This window comes from Crassostrea angulata, chromosome 4, assembly GCF_025612915.1.
Source record: "Crassostrea angulata isolate pt1a10 chromosome 4, ASM2561291v2, whole genome shotgun sequence".
Classification (NCBI taxonomy): domain Eukaryota; kingdom Metazoa; phylum Mollusca; class Bivalvia; order Ostreida; family Ostreidae; genus Magallana; species Magallana angulata.
The window spans coordinates 29,182,397-29,204,947 of record NC_069114.1 but is presented as its reverse complement, the minus strand read 5'-3'; the positions used below and the strand labels follow the sequence as shown (position 1 = coordinate 29,204,947).

General features: G+C 34.4%; 2 protein-coding genes across 2 annotated transcripts; one reads left to right on the top strand and one right to left on the bottom strand.

Annotated features, from left to right (window-relative positions):
* Window positions 1-596: 596 nt before the first annotated feature.
* Window positions 597-6,390, top strand: LOC128181717 (mannan endo-1,4-beta-mannosidase-like). Its single transcript, XM_052850227.1, has 7 exons — window positions 597-652; window positions 2,324-2,391; window positions 3,835-4,014; window positions 4,602-5,028; window positions 5,318-5,471; window positions 5,621-5,698; window positions 6,086-6,390. Exons 2-7 carry the CDS (start codon window positions 2,346-2,348, stop codon window positions 6,335-6,337), a joined length of 1,137 nt encoding a protein of 378 aa, XP_052706187.1. The 5' UTR covers window positions 597-652; window positions 2,324-2,345; the 3' UTR covers window positions 6,338-6,390.
* LOC128181716 (uncharacterized) lies at window positions 6,349-21,294 on the bottom strand. Its single transcript, XM_052850226.1, has 11 exons — window positions 21,245-21,294; window positions 16,110-16,176; window positions 12,101-13,377; window positions 11,854-11,953; window positions 9,536-9,586; window positions 8,937-9,113; window positions 8,152-8,322; window positions 7,863-8,030; window positions 7,492-7,688; window positions 6,873-7,032; window positions 6,349-6,536 (listed from the first exon to the last, which is right to left on the bottom strand). Exons 2-11 carry the CDS (start codon window positions 16,156-16,158, stop codon window positions 6,460-6,462), a joined length of 2,427 nt encoding a protein of 808 aa, XP_052706186.1. The 5' UTR covers window positions 16,159-16,176; window positions 21,245-21,294; the 3' UTR covers window positions 6,349-6,459.
* Window positions 21,295-22,551: the final 1,257 nt, after the last annotated feature.

Sequence of the window (22,551 nt, the reverse complement as noted above, 5' to 3'; positions counted from 1 at the left end):
TTTAGGTGGATTTGATTGTTAAGGTTGTTCACTACTTTTTGAATTAGTTTCTCAAATCAGTAGGAAATCACTTGGTTATGATGAAAAAAACATGACGCATAAGATGCATGTATATAAGTCAAATTGGCGAAAAAAATGCAATTTTGGACTTATCTTTTACAGAGATTTAGTTAAGTCAATATGAACAAAAGCTCTAGGCGGATTCGAACTCCTGACCTGTGGTCCATTATCCCGATAATAATTTCACTGAGCTATGGCCATACTGTGGTTTCATCAATATTAGTTGAATACTAATTTTCGTTGATTTCGTTGTTAAGTTAATCCTTGAAATTAAATATTCATTGAACTGCAATTTCTACTAATATTTTGTATTTTTAGGAAAAACGTTGATGATCATTTGAAATCCTTGTACAAGAAGAGGAGTTTGACATACCAGATATGCAGTAAAATGATAACAAGTCTAGTAGGTACTAACATAGACCAGTTATGCTTTTGGCTTTGACACTGGAAATAAAGGGCGAAATATCATGTCATGTTACATCAACAGACCCGCTTATCACTAACTTGAACTGGATTTACAGGTGAGATATATCAGAAATAACCTTTCTTTATCGACCATATATACAGAGGCCATATCACTATCTTACAGCAGGTATGTAGATAGAAACATACGAACACATTCTACGACATGTAACTCCAAATTTCTATTCATATAATTATGCAATTTAATTTTAGCCTGCTTTGTTTAAACATTAAGTTAGGATGCTATCAGAGTTGTACAGAAAAGATGATGAATACTGTAGTAATAAATAAATAATGAGTCATTGATCAGTTGAAATGCACAATCCGCTATTGGCTCTTTGGATAAGATCTTTGATCGAATCATAGAACAGTCATAAATTATGAATGAAGCTATGGATGTATTGCCTCATATTTATTTTTTATGCCCCCTTTCGAAGAAGGGAGGGCATATTGCTTTGCTGCTGTCTGTCTGTCGGTCGGTCAGTCGGTCTACCAACAGTTTCCGTTCATTTTCTTCACGTAGGATGCACATATTGAAATGAAATTTGGTATACAGCTTTATCATAATAATATCTAGATCAAGTTTGATTTTAGGTGCGATAGAGCAATTTTCGGCAGAGCTATGCGCCGTGGACTTAGAAAAATTCCAATTATTTGCAGTTTCAGTTCATTTTCTTCGGATGCATGTATTGATATAAAATTTGGTATACTGCTTTATCATAATAATATCTAGAACAAGTTTAATTTTGGGTACGGTCAAGCATTTTTTGACAGAGTTATGTGCCTTTAACTTAGAAAAATTTCATTTATTTGTAGTTTCTGTTCATTTTCTTCGCAGATGTTTACAAGGGAGGGGGGCATAAGTGTATTACAAACATCTCTTGTTTTGCATTTAAAACAGAACGTTACATTACGGTCAAACATCGTAGGGATAAAAAATACAGAAGATTAAAACAATTATGGTTGACAATTAAAACCATCCAGCTTTAATAGCATTCATGCTGATGTCGAAATTTAAGTTGAGCCCATTACACATCACTAGACATTTATTCATTGTTTTCTTCATACCCTGGGCTTGCAGTTATCTACACAGTCGTAATACAAAGTCTGCACAAAGGATTCGGAAATATTTGTTGTACTTTGATGTTTCTTTCAAACAAATTATAAATTATATACCACTAGCACGTTACTATAGTAGTTAGCAGCGTTAGCAACACACTTGGCAAATTGGCAATCGTCGTTGTCGTACTTTCATTAAAATCGTTGACCAAATAATATTACATTTTTGAATATAATAGAAATAACAGAATTACATACACTTCTATCCACACTTTAGAGACATGAAACTCCATTTTGCTTAAAATATTTGGTTCCTCAACAAAGGCCGATCTTATTTTGGACATGATATGTCATGAATAGGCCAATTAATGATACGATTGTCTGTTGCATCATGAAATTCATCCTATTAAATTCGGTAAAGCTTTTTCACTTGTGTTGTGATCAAAGGAAAAGACATTTAAGAGAACAAACTAGGCTTTAGCCGTCTTTATTAACTTAAAAAGAACGTCTCTTTTCCCAAGTAAAAACGCAAAGTTGTTCACATCGTTTTAGATGAGAGAGATAAACTTCTTTAATGAATCAACCAATTCCGTTATAACGCTTATCAAATGTAGAAGGATGTTAGATGCAACTTAACTGTAGTAACGAGGCAGGGGCTGTTCAATGCTACTGATTTTTTCTCTTACGCATTGAGGGCACCTTTTGTCGACACCTTCGAATAACTAAACCTTGCATGCTACAGGTACGAACAAGTTGCCACAGATATGCTGGTGTCGTTTCTTCTGCTGGTCGCAGCTGTCTGCGTAAATGGTGAGTATGGTGAAATTATAGTAAATTGGACGTGACAAATCTAGCAACATAAAACATCCATCATCATCTTATACATCATCCTCACCGTTATATAAACCAAATAACAGGTTAAAAGTCGAATCTTCTATATTTTTACATATTTGCTTATCTTAGGCCTTGGTACTCGAACTCTCATGTTAACGTGGGTACGCTAAATCAAAACAAATTTAATCTTTTTTTGCACCAGAAAGCATTTTAATTTTATTTGAAGTTTGGTTGTTAAGCCCAACAACAATATTACATAATTTTTATAAAGAATAATAATGCAAAGTAATTGGTATGAGATTCCAATAACAAATTGTAATATCGTCGTCCTTGAGAAGAATTTTATTGTTTTTTGTCGATATCTCTTCTGTGGTCTCGTAATCCTACAAAACTATCGTATGACTCTCACTGTGTATTCCTACACTAGTATGTAAAACTCGGCATCTTGTCTGATTTTAGGATATATAAGGATTCTTTAATTAAAATAATCAAACATTTTCCAAATTCTATTCAATTCGCAACCTGATCAGCGACACCAAGGAAATGTAAATTTCATTATGTTTTTTTTTAAATCACAAGTAATAGTGTCGTTGATCGTGAAAAGAAAATAATTTTTGAAATTTTTTTTCTCAAATACTAGTATATTCCTTTTTCAACTTCTACTTGAAACTAGTTAATCTTTGGAAGTCACTTTTTTTTTAACAATTTAACTTTTACATTATGCAACATTTCTGGTAAAATATCATTTATAACGAAGTGGTTTTTGAAAACATCATTTTAAATGTTTCATTTTATAACCTACCCTTTAGAAGGAACGAAAACCTTCAGCTGATTTTTCCTTTCTCTGGGTAAATTTTGTGCCAGCAGTTAGACAGAACTTTAAGATCCTCTAGAAAAAGACCTTTATCTGGTTCAACATTCAGAAAAGATTCATATTCAGCTTATTTCTCTGATAAACCGTCTATGCATAGGTAAACTTGTTTAAGATATGGATCAAAGTAACTTTGAAGTGAACTGCTTCAAAAACTTACAACATGTTCAATATTTCAAAACATATTCTTCGAAGTCATCATTCTAGATTAGACGGTTTTAGACCTTACTATTTTATGATGCAGCATCTCTGTTAGTTTAAAGATGAATTAATAGGCAACAATAGACGGACGGACGAGCACCCGGTGATCAGAAATACTCACCTGACTTTATAGCTCATGTGAGCTAAAACATGACGATCTGAAATACTGAAAGGAAAAGGAAAAATTAAACTATGATTTCCAGTGTTTAATGATAAAAACACTTCTTTGATGTTTGTGATTCCAGTTTTCCAACTGAAAGCAATCTTATATTTTAGCATCAGGTTACATGTACTAGTATTTTAGTTTAATGCAAATTGCTTTATAACATACAGATGATTATTTCCAGGCAGACTTTATATTCAGGGTGACCATTTTTACTACAACGGCCAGAGGGTATTTTTCAATGGCGTAAACCAGGCCTGGGTGTCGTATGGCTACGACTGGGGGAATAACCAATACCAGTACAGACGAAGCAAGTTCCAGTCAGTCGTCAATGACGTCAAAAACAATGGCGGGAACTCTATCCGTATGTACAGAATACTACCTTGTACAAAGAAATCAAACAAGTTGAACAAAAGTAAAAAATAAATATCCATAAATATAGTGATGTCTGTACTCACATTCAGTTAAATCGTTAAGACGGATTTGATGCTTTTTTTAAAAAGGAATCCTCATTGTTGTGAAAATTTCTTTCTTCAAAACAAAGTTAATTTTATGTCAACATGTTCACCTTCCTGACTCTTTATATAAAGATCGATTGGCGGTGGCCGTGTTCGATAAAAAAAAAAAATATTGCCTTTATACAGAGCACACCTGCTATGTAAATTTAGTGCTCTACGTAGCTGTATCTATATTCAGATATTCACGATTCTTCATACGTTACGGGTTTTTTAAGGTCCTTTCTCGCGATTATGCAATAATCCTGACCTTCTGCAACACCCTTTTTTACAATAAGACACAATTTCGACAAAAAAATATGTAAAGGCGTTCTTACATGCGTGGGACTTCGGTCAATCTTGAAGAGATAAATGCTTCTTGTTTGATATAGTTTTCATATATCTTATTGTGCAGTCACTTTCAATGTTAATGCTGACATAAGGTTTTTGTTTTAAGGTGTCTGGGTGCACGTTGAAGGACAAACTTCTCCGCATTTTGACAACCATGGTCACGTGACAGGAACAGACTCGAGTAACTCGTTAATTCACGAGCTGACAGAGTACCTGCAATACGCCAGAAACCATCAAGTGTTTATTTTCCTGTGTCTGTGGAACGGGGCAGAAAGGGGAAGCACCAACTGGAGACTGGAGGGGCTGATCAAGGATACCGGGAAACTCCACACCTACATCAACCACGCTCTAATCCCAATGGTGAAGGCTTTGAAAGACCAGCCAGCATTGGCAGGCTGGGATATCATCAATGAAATGGAAGGAGTCCTCAACCCAAATTTGCACAGCGGTGAGCCCTGCTTTGACACCACGTTCTTGGCTCCTTCTGGAGCTGGATGGAAAGGTCACATACACTCGGCTCAGGATCTTCTGAGGTTGTTACGATAATATATTTGTAAAATAATTGTAGTCGATAATAAGGTTTAAGAAAAGACAATAGTACGTTTGTATTTAAGAGTAAAAGCAGCGTTGATGTGTATTAGATGTATTCAGAATATTAATCAAAAGGTAAAACAGAGTTTTTTGGTTTTGTAAAATAACTTTCAGAGTGAGTTGATTTAGTCCAAAAACACGCACACTGAAAAAAAAATCTTCAAAAATCCGTAATTTTTTTCAACGTGCGTGTTACTACAACGCTCACATCTTGTTTTACCGTGTGTACAGATTTATTAACTGGCAGGCGGCTGCTATACGTAAGACTGACCCACAGGCCCTGGTAACGGCCGGTTCCTGGAACCCGAAAAGTAATACAAACATGAACGGAATGAAGAACCTTTACAGCGACCACTGTCTTATCCGCGCCGGACACGACAATGCAGTAATGTTGTGGCAATTTCAATTTCATTTTAAAATCTAAAATATTTTAGGACCATTTTGGCATTATTTACAAGGTACAGCATAAAGTTGTTGATGTTCAACATTACGATCAAGTTGTGACACGTTATTTTTATTTTTGTCAACTAACAGGGAACATTGAACTTCTATTCCACACATACATATGACAACAAAAATACTCACCAGTACGACTCCTATTCACCATTCAAAGTAAGTGACCAATTCTATTAGTTTTAATAAAACCAACTACTCATTCTAACCCGAACTTTAAAGTTATTGAGTATATTTATTCAATTATTCTTTGTTGTTGTTTTTGAAGATTATCATAAGATCATAAGAACTGAGTGTATAGCTTAAAGTAAAAAGGGACAAATATAGATTTTTATATATTGTATAACTTGTATTATAGATAATAAATCGAGCCATCGATATAAAATTGAGTAATTTTCTCTTTAAAAACTGTTTGGCAGGCTATCCCCCTTCCTTTTTAATTATTGCAAAACAAATTTGTTTATCCTTGCATACACATGATGAAAATGTGCTTTGCTGTAATCATTCTTTCTCCACATTTTGTGATATCGTAAATTTTCATTTTAGCACAACAAAAACCAGTATGGTCTCGGCAAACCTTTGATTATTGCTGAATTCAATCAAGTACGGGGAGGACATCATTCTATCGAAGAGCTGTTTACTTATGCATATTACCATGGTTACGCAGGGGCGTGGTCCTGGCACGCAAACGCGGACGGAAGTGATACAGACGACTTCCCGACGCAGCAGAGAGGAATGAGGTCCCTTAGGGGAAAGAATGACCAGAACAATGGCGGACTTATAAACATAACTATCTGAAGAAATGTATATAAACTGTAGAAAATAAATTCTTTTTATTCAAATAATGATAACAGATTGTTTACATGCAACGAATGTTATTGATTTTAAAGTGATTCCATTGGAACTTTGTCTTCGCCGATTCAAACTGAATACAGAAGGATGCAGAAAAAGGAAATCAGAAGAGGTAGCATAAAGTGTACCGTGTTTGCTCCAAACTCTGAAAATAAAGTACGAAATATAAAGGCATAAACATGTACACTACATACTTACATATTAAAACGGGATACTGTAGAATCATTGGTGTTCGTGGGGAACTAATGTTCGTGGCTTCCGTAAGGACCCTTGCCCACGAATTTACATCTACACGAGCGTAACTTACAAGCATTTGTTCATTTTTAAAGTAAAATTATCCCGATTTCTCTACCAACGAAATAACGTCCTCACAAACCAGGAAAAGTTTGGCTACCCACGAATAAAAATAATTCTACAGTATATATACAATATGAATAGGCATTGATTTACAACAGAAAAGCTTTTCGTATTATGATTTTACCTGGAGCATGGTTACATGAGGTCGTATTGGCTAGACAGCTTGCCCACGTGACTGATTCGTCACTTCCGTCATCACAGTCATCTTGACAGTCGCACTTCATGGTCATTGCAATACAGGTCATGGCCCCGGACTGACAAGAAAACCATCCCGTGGGGCAGGTCTGTCAAATACAACGTTTACCATAATGATCACTGATGGTTTTACACTATGTTCATGAATCCTTCGAAATCCACAATACACACCGTCTCCTTATTATAGAAATTGAAGGTTATTTTGATTAAAAAAATAAGAAGAAGAATAAGAATACAAGTGAATGAGGGTACCGGTACATCAATCAAGTTGATACATGTATTACAATATCTAGATCTTCTGTTCATATTGACAATCATTTTTACACGTACTGTACATTCCTTCCATTTCATTTATTAAACAATGCTCAATCGCATTCTTAAAATCAATTTAACTTAAAAATTTTAAATTTGATCCTCAAGATACGCTATACAAATATGTATGATGGAGTTCTAATTTTAATATAATGCTTGTATTACATTTCATTAATTGTCTAGCATATAGTACAGACACGGATAAACAAGTCTAGAGTTATTTATATAGAACACACCTGAACGTATGTTCCAGGAGCGACAGTAGGGCAATCCGTGGGGTTACATGTCTGGAAGTCTGAGGGGTCCCCTGCACACCCCTTACCCCCGTTACTGGGGACTGGGTTATTACAGTCCCTGTTACGGGCTCTCACCCCCGAACCACAGGTCTTGGTACAGGGGCTCCAGATACTCCAAGAATTCCAATTTCCGTCCTCTATTTAAAATAATTCAAAACAGATTTTTATTGAAACTGAATACCTTTTCAACATTTAGCAGATAATGAATCGATTCTCTTTGAATATACATGTATCTAATCTTTTTTTCAACTGAAAATTGACAAAGACTTTGAATACCGTTAAAAAATGTAATAAAAATACTAAAATCCTACTAGCACAAGTCCCTGTGCATGATTGGGATTCACTGGCATCTCCACTGCAAGTCTTTCCTCCATATTGAGGGCTCGGGTTCGTACAAGTGCGCGAGCGATTTGATTGACTGCTTCCACAGATGTAAAAACAGCTGCTAAACTGTGACCATGCTGTCCAATCCCCATCAACTAAAAGCAACAGCGATGAATTAACAAAAAGATCATGGAAAACATAAAGCACAATTTTCAGGAATTTCTTTTTGATTAACATGATATCTGATTCCTATATCAAAGTCACGTGGTTACTTACTTGGACAGTTCTGAGTATTACATGCCTGGGACGCAGTACTATTACCGGAACAGGTGCTGCCTCCATTAGCTGGGGCTGGATCGGTACAGGTTCGGGTTCGGCTTTGGGTCCCCGACCCACAAGTTACCGAGCAGGAAGTCCAGGAACCCCAAAGCGCCCAGTTACCGTTTACTATAGCAATGATGAGAGAAATTTTAGTGCTATTTCCCGTTTTGCAAGATCGTTGTTGTATGAATTGGATCCGAAGTAGATATACGTTTGTAACATGTTCATTTGATCACACGTCTGGTATGAAGATTTCAATACAATACACTTTACTAAAATATTATTTTTAAATATGTACATACACAAAATTGAGGTAGATACATATTCTAATTATTTTTGTCCTGTGTACATGTATGATCGTTCGTTGGGGGATAATGGTGAGGGGAAGAGTGGTTTTAAGTCATTTATTGTACCAAAACTTTAGCATTTCTGTTTGCAGTCATACTGTCTTCTCACAAATGTTTATTTAAAAATAAAATTTGGCTTGGTCACTTCCATCGACGCCATCCGAAATAAAAGATCTGATAACAATTATTATACTTATATCTCCTTTCTTTGGATTTCCAGCCACCATACAGGACGAACTAGTGTATTTGGAAAATGCCCACGAGTAGAGCTGTTATCAATCCAACAAGAATAATATCCCTCAAAGCGAGGTACTTCCTCTTTTATAACGAAAATAGCAATGACACGTGAAAACTTCCAAAGTAACAACGTGGTAAAACTCTACAAATACTTACACCGACACCCGGCAGAAGGCGAACATGTTGTATCAGTCTCCACATCCGATCCTGCGCAATTCTTTCCGTCATACTGTGGAGCCGGGTTGTCGCACATGCGTCTGCGCGTGCGCGATCCTCCACCTCCTGCACATGCGCAAGGGCCCCATCTTTCCCATGCAGTCCACACTCCGTCAACTGTGTTGAATATGAATGAATGTAAGAGGCCAAAGAAAAAAATATATACGTTTCCAGTCGTCTAAGAATTTTGATAGGGTAGATAGGTAAAGGCTTGTAAATTTCTCCTTTTTCTTCTTTTGTGGATTTTTTTTTATCATTTCTTACCTTATTTTGTACGAGTGGGAGTATTGGTTTAAATATATTTTTATTTGTGTTTTGGTCTTTTTTTTTTGGTTTTCTGTTTTAAGTTTTAATAAATTTATAAAATGAACAAGCAGTACAAGAAAATTGAATGAGAGAAATTGGATAAGATTTTTCGGCAACAGAGTCAATTTTAAAACTATTTCCTCATTGATAAAAAGATTGGGTTGGCAGGTTATTGAACAAATGAAACAAACATAATTTTGTTTGCTTTTAGTTTTATATTGAGAAAAGCATACTTGGATAAGGTTTGGCGCAGTCTTCATCTGCAACCCCGTCACCATCATCATCTAAATGTGTAAAAAATAATCAAAGATCAGTCAAAAATGATTTTAGTTTAAAAATCATATACCTCGTTAACACCTTGACTCAAGAAAAATATGTCATTGCCGTATTTGATAACGGTACTGAATTTACATCTATAGTTTCATGAGATTTTGTTCAAGAAAAACCAATTTTGTAACCAGCTCATTTAATTTCTTTTTTTATGTGTTAAAGGACAGGTGACACAATCACAAAAACATTGACCAACAAGTTGAATTGTGAGTGGGATACAATTTCTGCAAAATTTTCCTTACTACTCCCATCTGTTTCACAGCTAATGCTGAATTACTGAGCTGATAAGACGCGTGACCTTAATATGCATATCTGAAGCCTCTGAGATCGGAAACCTTCGGTGCGACGTAAGAGCCGACACACTGCCCATTCGCTGTATCTTTTAGCCATAGGGATTTCTAAATTGCTCTTATCTAAAATCTGAAGTCATTAACTTTTGCTCACTGCTATTAAAAGTTTGAGAACCCAATACATAAACAGAGTTATTATAAGCTTAGAAACCCCATTTCTCTTTCCTCAGCAATTATGAATAGGAGTAAAAATTGTGACCTGTACTGTTAACTTTTCATTGATTTATATACTTCATGCTGGAAAAAATATGTCAGATGTTGGATTTTTAAAAGATAAAAATTATCAAAAACATGGAATCATTGTTTCTAAAGTAAGGATTTTGTTTTGTCAACACATAGTAAGTGATAATGTATAGAGACCTTTCGTAACCAGGAATTCCACTGGATCTTAGACCCTAAATAAACCCTAATTAAGTTAATTGGACTTAATAAAGGATTTTTTGATTTAAGAAGTATTACCAGAAATCCTGGTACCTGTAAGCAAATATGTTTGTAAATTTCTTTAGTTCAACAAAATCAGGGGTCTACTTAATCTCAATACTAATAACCGAAACATCTTTTAATTTCATTTTTTAGTATGGTATTTGATCATGTGTGTTTATTGAAATTTAATAAAAAGAACTACCAATTTTCATAATCAGTAAAGACTGAAACAGTAGTTTTTTAACATAGTATTCAGGTTTTAAAAACGTATTAATCTCAGACTCCTTGAATTTTATCCAAATGTAATTTGATCTTTCTTTTAATAGTTTATGAAGATCATTTTTTTGTAGTACTTCTGAGAAAATTTATTCTCTATATTGATCAAACTTAAACAAAAAGCCCAAAAACGAGTTGTTATGCACACTGATGACTTCTTATATACTGACATTAGATTCAGATGGACAAAGAATTTTTTTTTTACAGCAACACCAATTGTTACAAATAGTACACAAAAAGGATTTATATGTGATATAATAAAAATCCCAGTTGAATATTTTTTAAAGAAAAAAAATATTTAGATTTATATCAACTTATTCAAATCAATGTTTTGGATCTGCATGATTGAATAAATATGCATATTCAAACAATATATTTCAAACTTTACTGAATACTGACAATCTGAACAAGTGGTTGCCTGTCTGGCTGATAATCTGCTATAAATGATTATCAATCACAGAATCTTCAGATTCATTCTAATTTAATTACTTGTTTTCAATGTCTATTACCACTATCTTATGTACACAAAATTTCTCAAAAACTCCATTAACCAATAATACAACATGTAATCTTGTACATTCTATAATCTCACTACTTTGTTTTCAGGAGAGGGTTCATACAGTAAACTTTTCAATAAAATATGCTTTTAATAAATTCACTTTAATCTGATAGTGCTTTATTTCAAAAGCATCATTTGCAACACAAATACACTATCCTGTACGTGTAAATAAATCCTCGTCCATTGCTCTGTTTACTATGTAGCCGATAGCTGACAATGTCATCTTTGACGAATAACGCACAGGGGTTTCTTATCTCATTAAAGATCGGCAAAACTCGGAGATCTGTTGCAGCTGGGATTTTCAGCACACTTAATTGAGCTGTGTGTTCTTATCTGATGCTAGTCAAATGGAAAAATTGTTATAAACTGATTCATATTTATCAAAGAAAATGTTTTAAGAAGAAAATGATATTGTGTCACCGGTCCTTTAAGTCTCAGACCAACTACCTACGAAATTCTAAGTGCAAGATTACCACGCGGTACTAATATTCTGTTATTGAGCAAGGGAAGGAAAAACATGTTTCATTTATTATTGGCATTAATGCCGTATACCGCAAATATTCTTCAGTTTCTCATTGTTTTAATTAATTGCAGGTACTTCTGAACATTTTACCGGCGTAATTATTCACTAAAGTGCAGAGTTCTTCGTCTATCTTCCCATCGCAGTCGTTGTCTATTCCATCTCCAACGGCCATTGTAGAAACAGTACACGGCTGAAAGAAAAGCACATGCTTGTGTTTTTCAAAACATGGCCAAAATTTCAAAAATATCAATTATCAACAATTATCAAAATTGAAAATTTCAGATTGACCTGACGAATAATTTGCCCCCCCCCCCCCGCCTCCTTAAATTAAACCTACTGTATTAATCGAGGCCATTCTCATTCCTGTTGGAAATCCGTAAGATTCGTAGCTCGCTCGTCCATACAAGGCGCCCAGAAACACGACATTGGGGGAAGTGTGCCGGATTTCGTGCGTGCCCTCGGGCAAGGAAATAAAGCCGCCCACATACTGCCCGCCGGGATAGTTGTTATAAGTGGGCGAGACAGAGGCGCCGTTGACTCGAATCCCTGCTTTTTCCGATGCTTTCACTACAAACATGAAATAGTTAGTGAAAGACCCTGCCGACTTTTTCGGTGTTGTGAACACGTAGTCAGAAGCATACTGTTCAATCGGTGGAATGATAATCATGGCCGGGTCAGCGACTGTGCAGGACGAGCAGGCTTGGCTTTTGGAGAACTGCATCACGTATATCGGCTTTGTTGCAGTGATGAGAGAATAGAACTTAGAACTGTACTCTTTCTGGATCCAAGTACCAGCGACAGACAATACAAAAGTCTCTGTAAAAGACTGACCATTGTTCAGGCCGACTACGGACACCGTTGTGTTGTAATCGCTGGCCACAAACCGAAAGTAGTCCCCAATGGTTCGACCTGGAATGGGCACCGTTGCAAAAGACTTCCCCCATTTATCTACCGGCACGTGATGTTCGACAATGTGATCCCTTGACCCTGTGGCGATTTTGGTGAGAACGTTGCCACTAAAGACGGAAATGGCTTTGTTCGCTGTAATTTTGGAACCCGTCATGTCTCCCGGGGCCTGAATTTGCCATGTCTGGTACGAGTGTAGAGTAGAAGAAATCTTGTCGTTCTGGTAGTAATTTTGACCGCTGTAAGTGACGTTTAACCCGGAGTTTGGACCAAACTGCACCGTTACTGTCGTACTGTCATAAATACCGACCACCAGTAATTCCGTTTTATAGGTGGAAGGCCAGTACGTTACAATGTAATACGTCGTACTCAAAACGTCGACCGGAAGTGCCAGGAAGCCATCGTTTGAGTTTGCCTCCTTGTTCAAACCATAGACTACGATTTCATCAGAACCTGTGACGAGGATTCCTTTGCTACTTTTTCCGGATCCCGCCATTCTCAGGCTGTTGCTGACGAATACCTGCTTTACAGTTCCAGCAGCCACGGTAAATGATTGGCTGATGGAAGGACTCGTCCATTTTGGTGACGTCACAGACACAGTGACCGTACCGGCTTTGTACGTTGTTACAAATATTTCTAGATTGTAGCTGGTGGCATAATTTTCCATAAACCCGATGACAAATTTGGTACCTCGGTTGTCGGGTGCACCTACAATACACACAAAGTATTACCTTTGTTTTAATGTATCGGTCCTTTGCGTGTTTCAGGTTCCTCATATACTAATTATATCAGTTTGCTTTTTTCTAAAAACTGGTTGAATGAGGTGTATCCAAGCATACTTTTTTGTTGAGCGCGGTTAAAAAGAAGTGTTAAAAAACAATATATCTAAAGATCGGCTCCTGATGATATATAAACAATCAAGATCCCAAGGCTGTCGGCACGTTGGAAAAATCTCTTCAATACCTGTTAACAGTACGACATTATCCACCCTACAGCTCATGTATTTTAGTATAAATAATTGAGTGAAGATGCCAATGACACTTCATTTAGGGGAAAACCGGGATCAGCTAGAGGTAATGAACCCAATAATGGGGCTTTTATGATCAAATGAGAGTTTGTTTTTAACTCTATTGACAATTCTTTATTTTACTACATAGAGTCGGTGCAGTAAAGAGTATTTCTCGTAATAAACATAAAAATTTGAAATCGGGGTGCAAATTATCAAGCAGTTCACAAGTTTAAACCTACTGCAATAAACTATTCAATATGTCAAAAGTTCACACACTTTGGAGATTACTCTGCCGGTTAAAATTTGATACTTGAACAATGAATTCTAAATCATTGACCTACCTAATAAACTTGGATTAATAAATCTCTTATTTCTAGACAAGCAGAATTATGACATGTTTATTATTATATCTATGTATTTGTTATAAATTCTATGGATCGCGAGTGCCTCTTTAAATCAAATCAATGTACTGAAAAACTGACGGGAGTTGATTTTGTCGATGTTTATTTATTTTAAAATCAATGATATGTTATTTTGCATGACAAGTACATGTAGTTTCTAATATGAATTACGCACATTTTTATAATATGAATTTTTGGACTTTTTCGACAAGAATGTCGAGAAACCCCTATATGAATCTTGTTAAATAATATTTAAAGATGAATTAAAATTAATTCAATCATACTATGTATCAGTAATAGAAATATTTCTCGAAAATTGTATGGATCCAAGCAATATTGAACTCTAGTCTCGTTCAACCAAACGCTCGGCTGACACCGTAAATCTCCGACAAGGATTTACGGAGACAGCCGAGCGTCGAGTTGAACGAGACTATATTGAACTCTGGCGTAGGAATACATACGACTTCAAAAAATATTTAGATTGTTCGTACCATTTAAAATCTGACTATTTTCAAGGTATTTATAAATAAGTTTCCTTGGAAAAACAATGCTTTAGAATACATTACATCGAATTTATCAGTTATTTTCAAGAACTAAGTCTTCCCAGCAGCAGTGATTTGTGCTGAGGTCCAAACATTGTTTCACTTTCGGTTTGTCTGAGTAACTGCTTGGGAGAGTTGATTAAAATCAACTCCCAAAAAGGTATATGTGGCGTATTTGGAGTAAAATTTTTGACATGAGTTTGAGTAATAATATACGTGCTTTTTATAATTAGACGTTTCACAAACTCTAAGCCCGTAAAACGTTTTTTCTTTAGTTATTTGTCTCTAAACTTTGCTACACGTCTGATGAATATTAATGTGATTCACCATGTGTAATGCTACTGCGAATGAGTGCGGGAAAACATAGTATTGAAAACACGATGGAAGAACATTTTGTTTACAAATTATATCACGTTTTTCATATCCTAAATTAGATAATTCTTATATCAGATGATACCTGAAACATTATTATTCCGTTATTCATTAATGTAGAACGATATAAACTGCTAATTATGTGTAATAAAGATGAAACACGATTTAAGCATCAACGACACGGTAAAATGAGTGAATACCCCCTCTCCCAGAGGGATGCATGTACTGAAAGTGTTAATTTATTCTTTATTAAAAAATTCATCTACTTTTGCTTTATAACTTATAAAGTAAAGACATGGAACACATGAATTACGTATGAACATGATGAACCTGACCAGATATACGGCACCTACAATTTCATGATAAAAACTTAAATTTAATTCGGCTTTAATTCCTATTCCATCATTCTACATGGTCTCCAATGACAATCTTCCCTTAGTTCCTATCCTTGTCATTCTGTCTTTTTTTTGTTCTTTGCCAAATCTGTCAAATTAACAGTATATCTATCTTTCTCGTCGTCGCCATTGCTGTTGTGATAGACTGAGCGTGGTATCACGTGACCGATTTAAGGCGAGGTTTATTCAAATGCTGGATTTATTATCGACCCCATAATAATTATATATATATATTTTTATATCTTTTTAACCCGAATGATATAATCTGCGTAATTTATTGTGAAGATATATCTTTATATAACTTATTTAAATAAATAAATCAATCAAATATTTCTTAGCATAAAAAAATACGCCACATATACCTTTAAGATACAAATTTTATCGCGTTTTTTGCCTTATTTTGATTGATTGGAAGCGAGCTTTTAAAAACTTTTCTTTCACGGATTAAATGCATAATGATTTGAAAACAAATACTTTTTATAATAGACAAGTACTTAAATAAAAACAAGTTACTATATCTTCTTCAATTAATTCTTTGAATAGAGTGAGAGAGAGAGATAGAATGAAAGAGAGAGCCTTTAAAAACAAGGGAAAACGATAGCTTGTTCAGAGAGATATAAAGGGATATATTATTTGGTAGAAAATAAATAGGGGGCTATGCGATACATTAAAGATGGGGGTGGTGAGTGGAACGACGCTAGCTGCCACAAGATCCCCTCACCTAGTACCAGCATGCAGACAGACGCCACACCAACGATCCAATGAAGCATCACTGACCGGCCTCTTTTCTACAAACAGACGATTTAAAACATTATATACATGTATATAAACAGAACCAACAGTCACGTTTAACCCTACAATTTTTCACTGTGCCGTATTTAATAGAAACGCTTTCATTTACGACAAATATGGTTCTCTTGTTTGTTTTGGTGTAGAGGACGAGCTATACTGACACCAAAATAAATCGAATAATATTTAGCTCTACCTCTATATATATTTATATAATAGATGGTCACTATGTTTAACATTCAGTTTGCTGCGATCAAAAGAGTTTTAAGATATTTGTAAAATATTCTATCAATATCTAAAACGTGGGTTAATTTGTCTTTCTGTGTAAAAATGAAAGAACTTTATGTAGCGCGCAGAGGGGGGGGGGGGGGGGGGGGTCATCGTCTTTATCAAATACAAACTTGTACTTGAAAAAAAAGGATTAAAAAATCCATTTAAAATCAATAAGCAGAAAAATTAAATAGACCCTTTCACGATAACTGGGGGTAAAGCTCTCCTGGTATTGGTTTCTTTGCCGAAGTTTTATGACGCAAAATTCAATCAGGTGATCTTTCTGCACTTGTTAAATGCAGTTTATACTATGTATTCTGGCATTCAATTTTAATCATACAATGAGATTATAAACAAATCTTTTAGCGGCATTTCAAAATCAGAAAATAAAATTGAAAGCATGGAATGATGGTGTAATTTTAAGACCTGTCATTAATAAGTGAATTTTAAGCTAAAATTTAAGTTTAAGCGGGATTCGAACTCAAGACTTACAGATTCTCAGTGCGGTTGAGTGGACCCTCTAACCCACTGCGCTACGCTATTAGATGACAATTTTGGGAAAGTAACTATTTATAGAATTACATTTGATTTTATCGTTTATTTCGATAAATAGTACGTCACAACATGGATATGTCCCATACCACCTTACAGCAAACTACATTGAAGCGTTTAATAGGCACTTCCTCCAGAAAAATTTCTACGTAATGTTTTGACTGACCTTTGTCCAATCAAATCGTAGCTTGGCGGAATCAAAACATTGCCGCTCGTGACTTGAATGAGAGAGAGAGAAGAGAGAGAGAGCGAGATCGAGGAAGTGAGTTGAGTAAATTATAAGTGGTACCGATGAATGATAATCATTAGTTATAAACTTGCAAACAAATTAATTAAGGTCTGTATATAAAAATTACATGTATATCCTATATTGGTATAACTTTAAAGCGTTTTAAAGAACGATTGTGAAAATTTCTTTGGCCGCGCGAAGTCGAAAACATGTACATGGATAAGAATGACGTAGCTAACCAACTAAATTTCCTAGCATGGAGTCCGAGGATACGGACATTAAATATTTTGAAATGCGAACGAATGATCACTTATGAACATGATGAATTTAGATGTAGTGTAAAGGAAAGGCAACGCAGGCGGATGCTTATTGGAAAAGTAAAACAATGGCGGACAAATTCGTACTAAGGTAAAGAATGTTTCACACTGAGTAACCATGAAGAAAGTTTTTATACAAAGATATACTAGACCGTGATTTGTCACTAAATAGGATAACTATTGTTGATAGATAGTTCGCTCATCTGCGTCATCTATAATTTACTCCATTCACCAGTTAACTCTCTCTCTCTCTATCTCTCAAATTAAGTCACGAGCGGTTATGTCTCAACTCCGCCTTCTACGATCTGATTGGACAAAGGTCAGTCAAAACATTACGTAGAAACTTTTCTGGAGCAAGTGCCTATTAAACGCTTCAATGTAGTTTGCTGTAAGTCTGCATTGTATACAACGATGCCAAGCTTAGGACAATATTATAAGCATACATGTACTAACGACAGAAAAATGATTTTTTTTTAGAAAAAAAATTCTGCAACAAAATATTTTCTTAACTTATTTCATTTTCTATAATGGAGTTTTTATTTAACTGAATATTCACTTTATAAGACGAATAATATTTTGATGAATTTACATCTACCAAGCATTATTCCCTCTATTTCTTACAGAAACTTATAGTTAATTAATAGCTCTACAGAAACAGCCAGACTGAAATATACACGCCCCGTTTATCGATTGCTTGAAATCTTCTACCGCTGAAACTGACAAGAAACTGACAGGATTGAAATTGACACGCATAGGCCTGTTTATCGATTGGTCGAATCCTACAGCGACCTAAGAAAAATCAAGGACAGCACGAAATACTAGTAACCATGATGATGTCTGACTCAAAGTCTCACATGAAACGATTTTGCTGTTTCTTTTAGCTATCGTACTTATGTACATTAACAGTAATTTAGTGAATTTTACTTACTTTTCATAACCAGTTTATTAATTTGCTAAAAAAATGTTAATATAAACAATGAAATGCTTTCTTTGATGATCAATGCGGGTTATGAAGGTAGCGATCATTGTTTTTTTCTGCATATCCCGAATGAATCACCAAAGAACGCATTTTATTGTTTAAATGATACAGGACCTGTGGGTATGAAGGTAGCGACATTGCAGAAAGAAAGATACAAATCAGTACACTAGATAGAACCATTTTAACAAGAGCTTGGACTTGAGGTAGTTGTGTCAAACAGCAATGTGACGTAGGCCTGTCTATTTTATTGCTGGTCACTCAGGCATGTCTCTTTGAAATTAACAAGATTCGTCTGGCTTTCGAGCTAAGACTATACACAATCAATGTATATTTCACTTGAAGCAAGCGTCATTTTTAACTTGTTTTGACGCAAGAAAAAGATAGTTACACCCTCCCGAAAGTCCAAGGTCTTGTTAAAACGGTTTTAAAAGAAATAGCAAAGTCGTTTTATATAGGAATCGGAGTCTGACATCATCTTGATTATTGCAATTGGTTGCTGAAAGTTTCGACCGATAGATAAACTGACTAGAACTGGGTTGTGTAGATTTCAGTCCTCTCGGTTTCTATAAGGCTGTTAATTAGAACCATTTTAACAAGAGCTTGGACTTTGGGTAGTTGTGTCAAACAGCGTGACGTAGGCTTGTCTGTTTCCATGCTGGCCACACAGCAACTGCTCTTTGAAATCAACAAGATTTGTCAGGCGTTTAAGGCTAATGTTTACTCAAGAGTTTAAGTTCTCAAATTCGGATTGTTATAAAGTTAAATGTTATGAGTAAAATTTGTTTTAAACAAACAAAGCATTTATGAAATGAATTATTATTGACAAAACGTTCGATATTTTTACTTTAATATGGAATTAAGCTCAAACAAAAATAGACTTTTAGCCAAACAGAAGAAATTCGGACTAAATTTTGCAAATTTTGTTTTCCGCTAAAACATTTTTGGCAGTACTCTAATATTAAAAGTTAAGATTTTATATATGTCTATATAATTTTTCATATTTTCTGTTGTTTTTTACTCACTTATTCATTAAAATTATTGTATGGCACTTATTGCAAAAATATTGAAAAATGCTTAAAAGGATAAAAAGACTCCATTTCTCAAAATTTTGATCATTGACCTCATATAAATTTTATGCCGACAAAATAAGGTCAATATAAGTAGTGCAATACTATAAATGTTTTTGCATGATCATCATTAATTTTTTGTAAAATTGGATTAAATTAGGATAGGGATTTGAAAACTGATAGAGGAAATTCGGACTGAAATATTTTTTAAAATTGTTGCTGAAATATTAATGCTTATACCTATTTAGTGCCACTACCATTCATAAACTGTAATTCGTTTTTTAAAGTGTTTTATTATTTGTAATTTTTTTTTACAATTAAGTATATTTCAATAATAGTGTAAATTTTTTATGGATTTTTCTGAATTTTTCAAAAAATATTCAATGGCCATTAACTCAAAAAGTAGGTCATTAACCTACTTTTATGAAAGTGAAAAATAACATTACAATCAGAGGTCTATAACATACAATAGATGGTTTTTCATTTTCTGAATTTGGCCATAATGTAATAAAAAAAATAGTTCATCCTTCTTTAAAAAAATCGACAATATTTCCCTCTCAGGCGAAGTGTTCTTTTTTTTTTCAAAACGGACCAAAAGTACGTATGTTTCATAATAATGCTTCACATCTTATTAAACGTTTCAAGCAGTCTTATCAAATAACGTCTGGCAACCCTCCTTCTTGAGTGGGAATTAGCTTTCTTATTGATAATATGCATACCAGACAAAATGCCGTGTTATTGAATATATAAGTTTGAGGTTTATTGTATTCGTAATTTTGGATTTGAATGGAACAACTTAAATTATCCATCGTAATTTTAGTTAAGGATATCCAAAGTTACGAAGTATTTTTTCTGTTGAGTTAGAAATTGAATAAAGGAATTTCTGAATTTAAAAATCATTTTCTTAATTATTTCTATCCTTGAATTTTCTGTCCCCATTTTAAAACAAACTCAACTCCAATTCATCACATTTTTTTTACTTTATTGAAGTATTTCCATATTTTCCATTTAATAATTTTTTTTGTGTCTTTTTTTTTTAATTCTTTATAAACTCAAAACAAACCAATTTCATTTGTTTTGCTTTCTAATGTTTGTATTTGGCTATAGATTTACTTTAAAAATAAAATTTTTTAAGAATCTGGAAATGCTGTGATAGTCCGATCTATTTCACATTAAGGTGGAATAAGACATCATCACAACATGACTGACCTCTGATCGAAACGACGTTCGTTTTATCGACAGTAATGTGTAACTTACTACATAGCCGAGTGGATAAAGTGTCGGGCTTGTGATCCGTACATCTCGAATCCAGCAGGGACATTTGTTGTTATACTTAGTGAATTGTAATTTTTAGATATTCATTTTTTCATCCCCAAACTGCAAAATTTTCGCTTATTTAACATATGTACAGTCTATTTATCATCATAATAAAAAAATACTGTTAATTTGAGTGACTTTTCCCAGGAGTGTTATTCCACCTTAACACATTTCTATGCAATATACTAGTAACTGTCGTATATTGAAATTGCATTAGATAAACATTATCAAATAATTTACAATTTTTATATGACATTTCATTTTTCTTCCCTCTGGTTCAAAATGAATAAAAAAATGAATGTGTATCGGGAACGTATTGAACAAATTTTGACCTACCTACTACTCTGTACCAAACACGCTCGATTGTCAGAAACTTTAACAAAATTAGATTTTGATCGATATAATGAAACTTGGCAAAGGTTTTTAAAAGATTAATTCCGTTTTTGAATTTTAATCTATTGACACGATTAGTAATATGCATGTGCATAAGACGGGGATTGATCTAAATCCCCCTGACCCAGTGAACATTGGTCTTTATAAGAACTCATATACTAACAGCCAACAAATAAAATCAAAGTACTGAAGTACTGACGGGAGTTGATTTTATCGATTATCATTTATTTTAAAATCAACTTATCTTGCGTGGCAATTAGTTTCTAGTCTGTATTTAAATTACGCACTTTTTTATAATATGAATTTTAATTAGACTTTTCAGGCAAGAATTTAGAGAAACCCCATATGAATCATGTTGTGTAATATTTAAAGACAGATTTCAAACTATGTATTAGTAATCGAAACAATTCTAAAAATTGTATATTTAAGGTCTTCCGTTTCCAACGGAAGACCTTTCTATTATTGTGCGGGTTAAGATTATTCTTTTTTTTCTTTTTTTTTTTCTTCCTAGACGCGAACTTTGAGGCTTCATATCGTGCTCATTTCTGAACAGTTTTTGCTCAAATTTTCAGGGCTAATGGACTTTACAAAACACTATCTTCATCAATTCATAAAAGTTAGAATTCCCTTTCCGTTAATGAGTTATTCCCTTTTAAAATTTTTTAGGGCCTTTGGTTTCCAGACAAAGGCTCCGAGACTATGATAACAGGGAATGGGAATGGGAATAACAAAGACATTGAAGTTGTATACATCGGTTTTTGTTTTTGGATTACGTTCCTCATTAAGGAAAAGGTAGGGGGTCAAAAAACCGGATTCCAAAAACTGCAAAAATTCAGACATATTTTCCTTTATATCTTTTTAACGAAAAATATTTTGTTAAGACATGTAGAATAAAATTTGTGCAGAATATCAAGGGGTTTCATTTGACACCAATAAAAAAGGGCTGGCCCCTAAAATTGAGGGCCGATAGCCCCTAAAAGTTTTTGCTTAATAACTCAAAAACTGTTAGGATTTTGATATGGATGTCGCTGAAAAAGTTGTTTGTTGGGATCTCATAAAGGTCGTAACAATATTATTTTGTAAGTGATTTGTGTAGTATGAGTGTAAAAAGCTTTACATGTTGACATGTACCTGTTTTCATTTGACAAGTTAACGAAAGTCTTTGTGCGTACAACTGGCATAAAGTTGCCGCAGAAAGTATGCTGGTTTATACAGGAGGCATTAATTTATAAGAATTTTTGTTGTTGTTG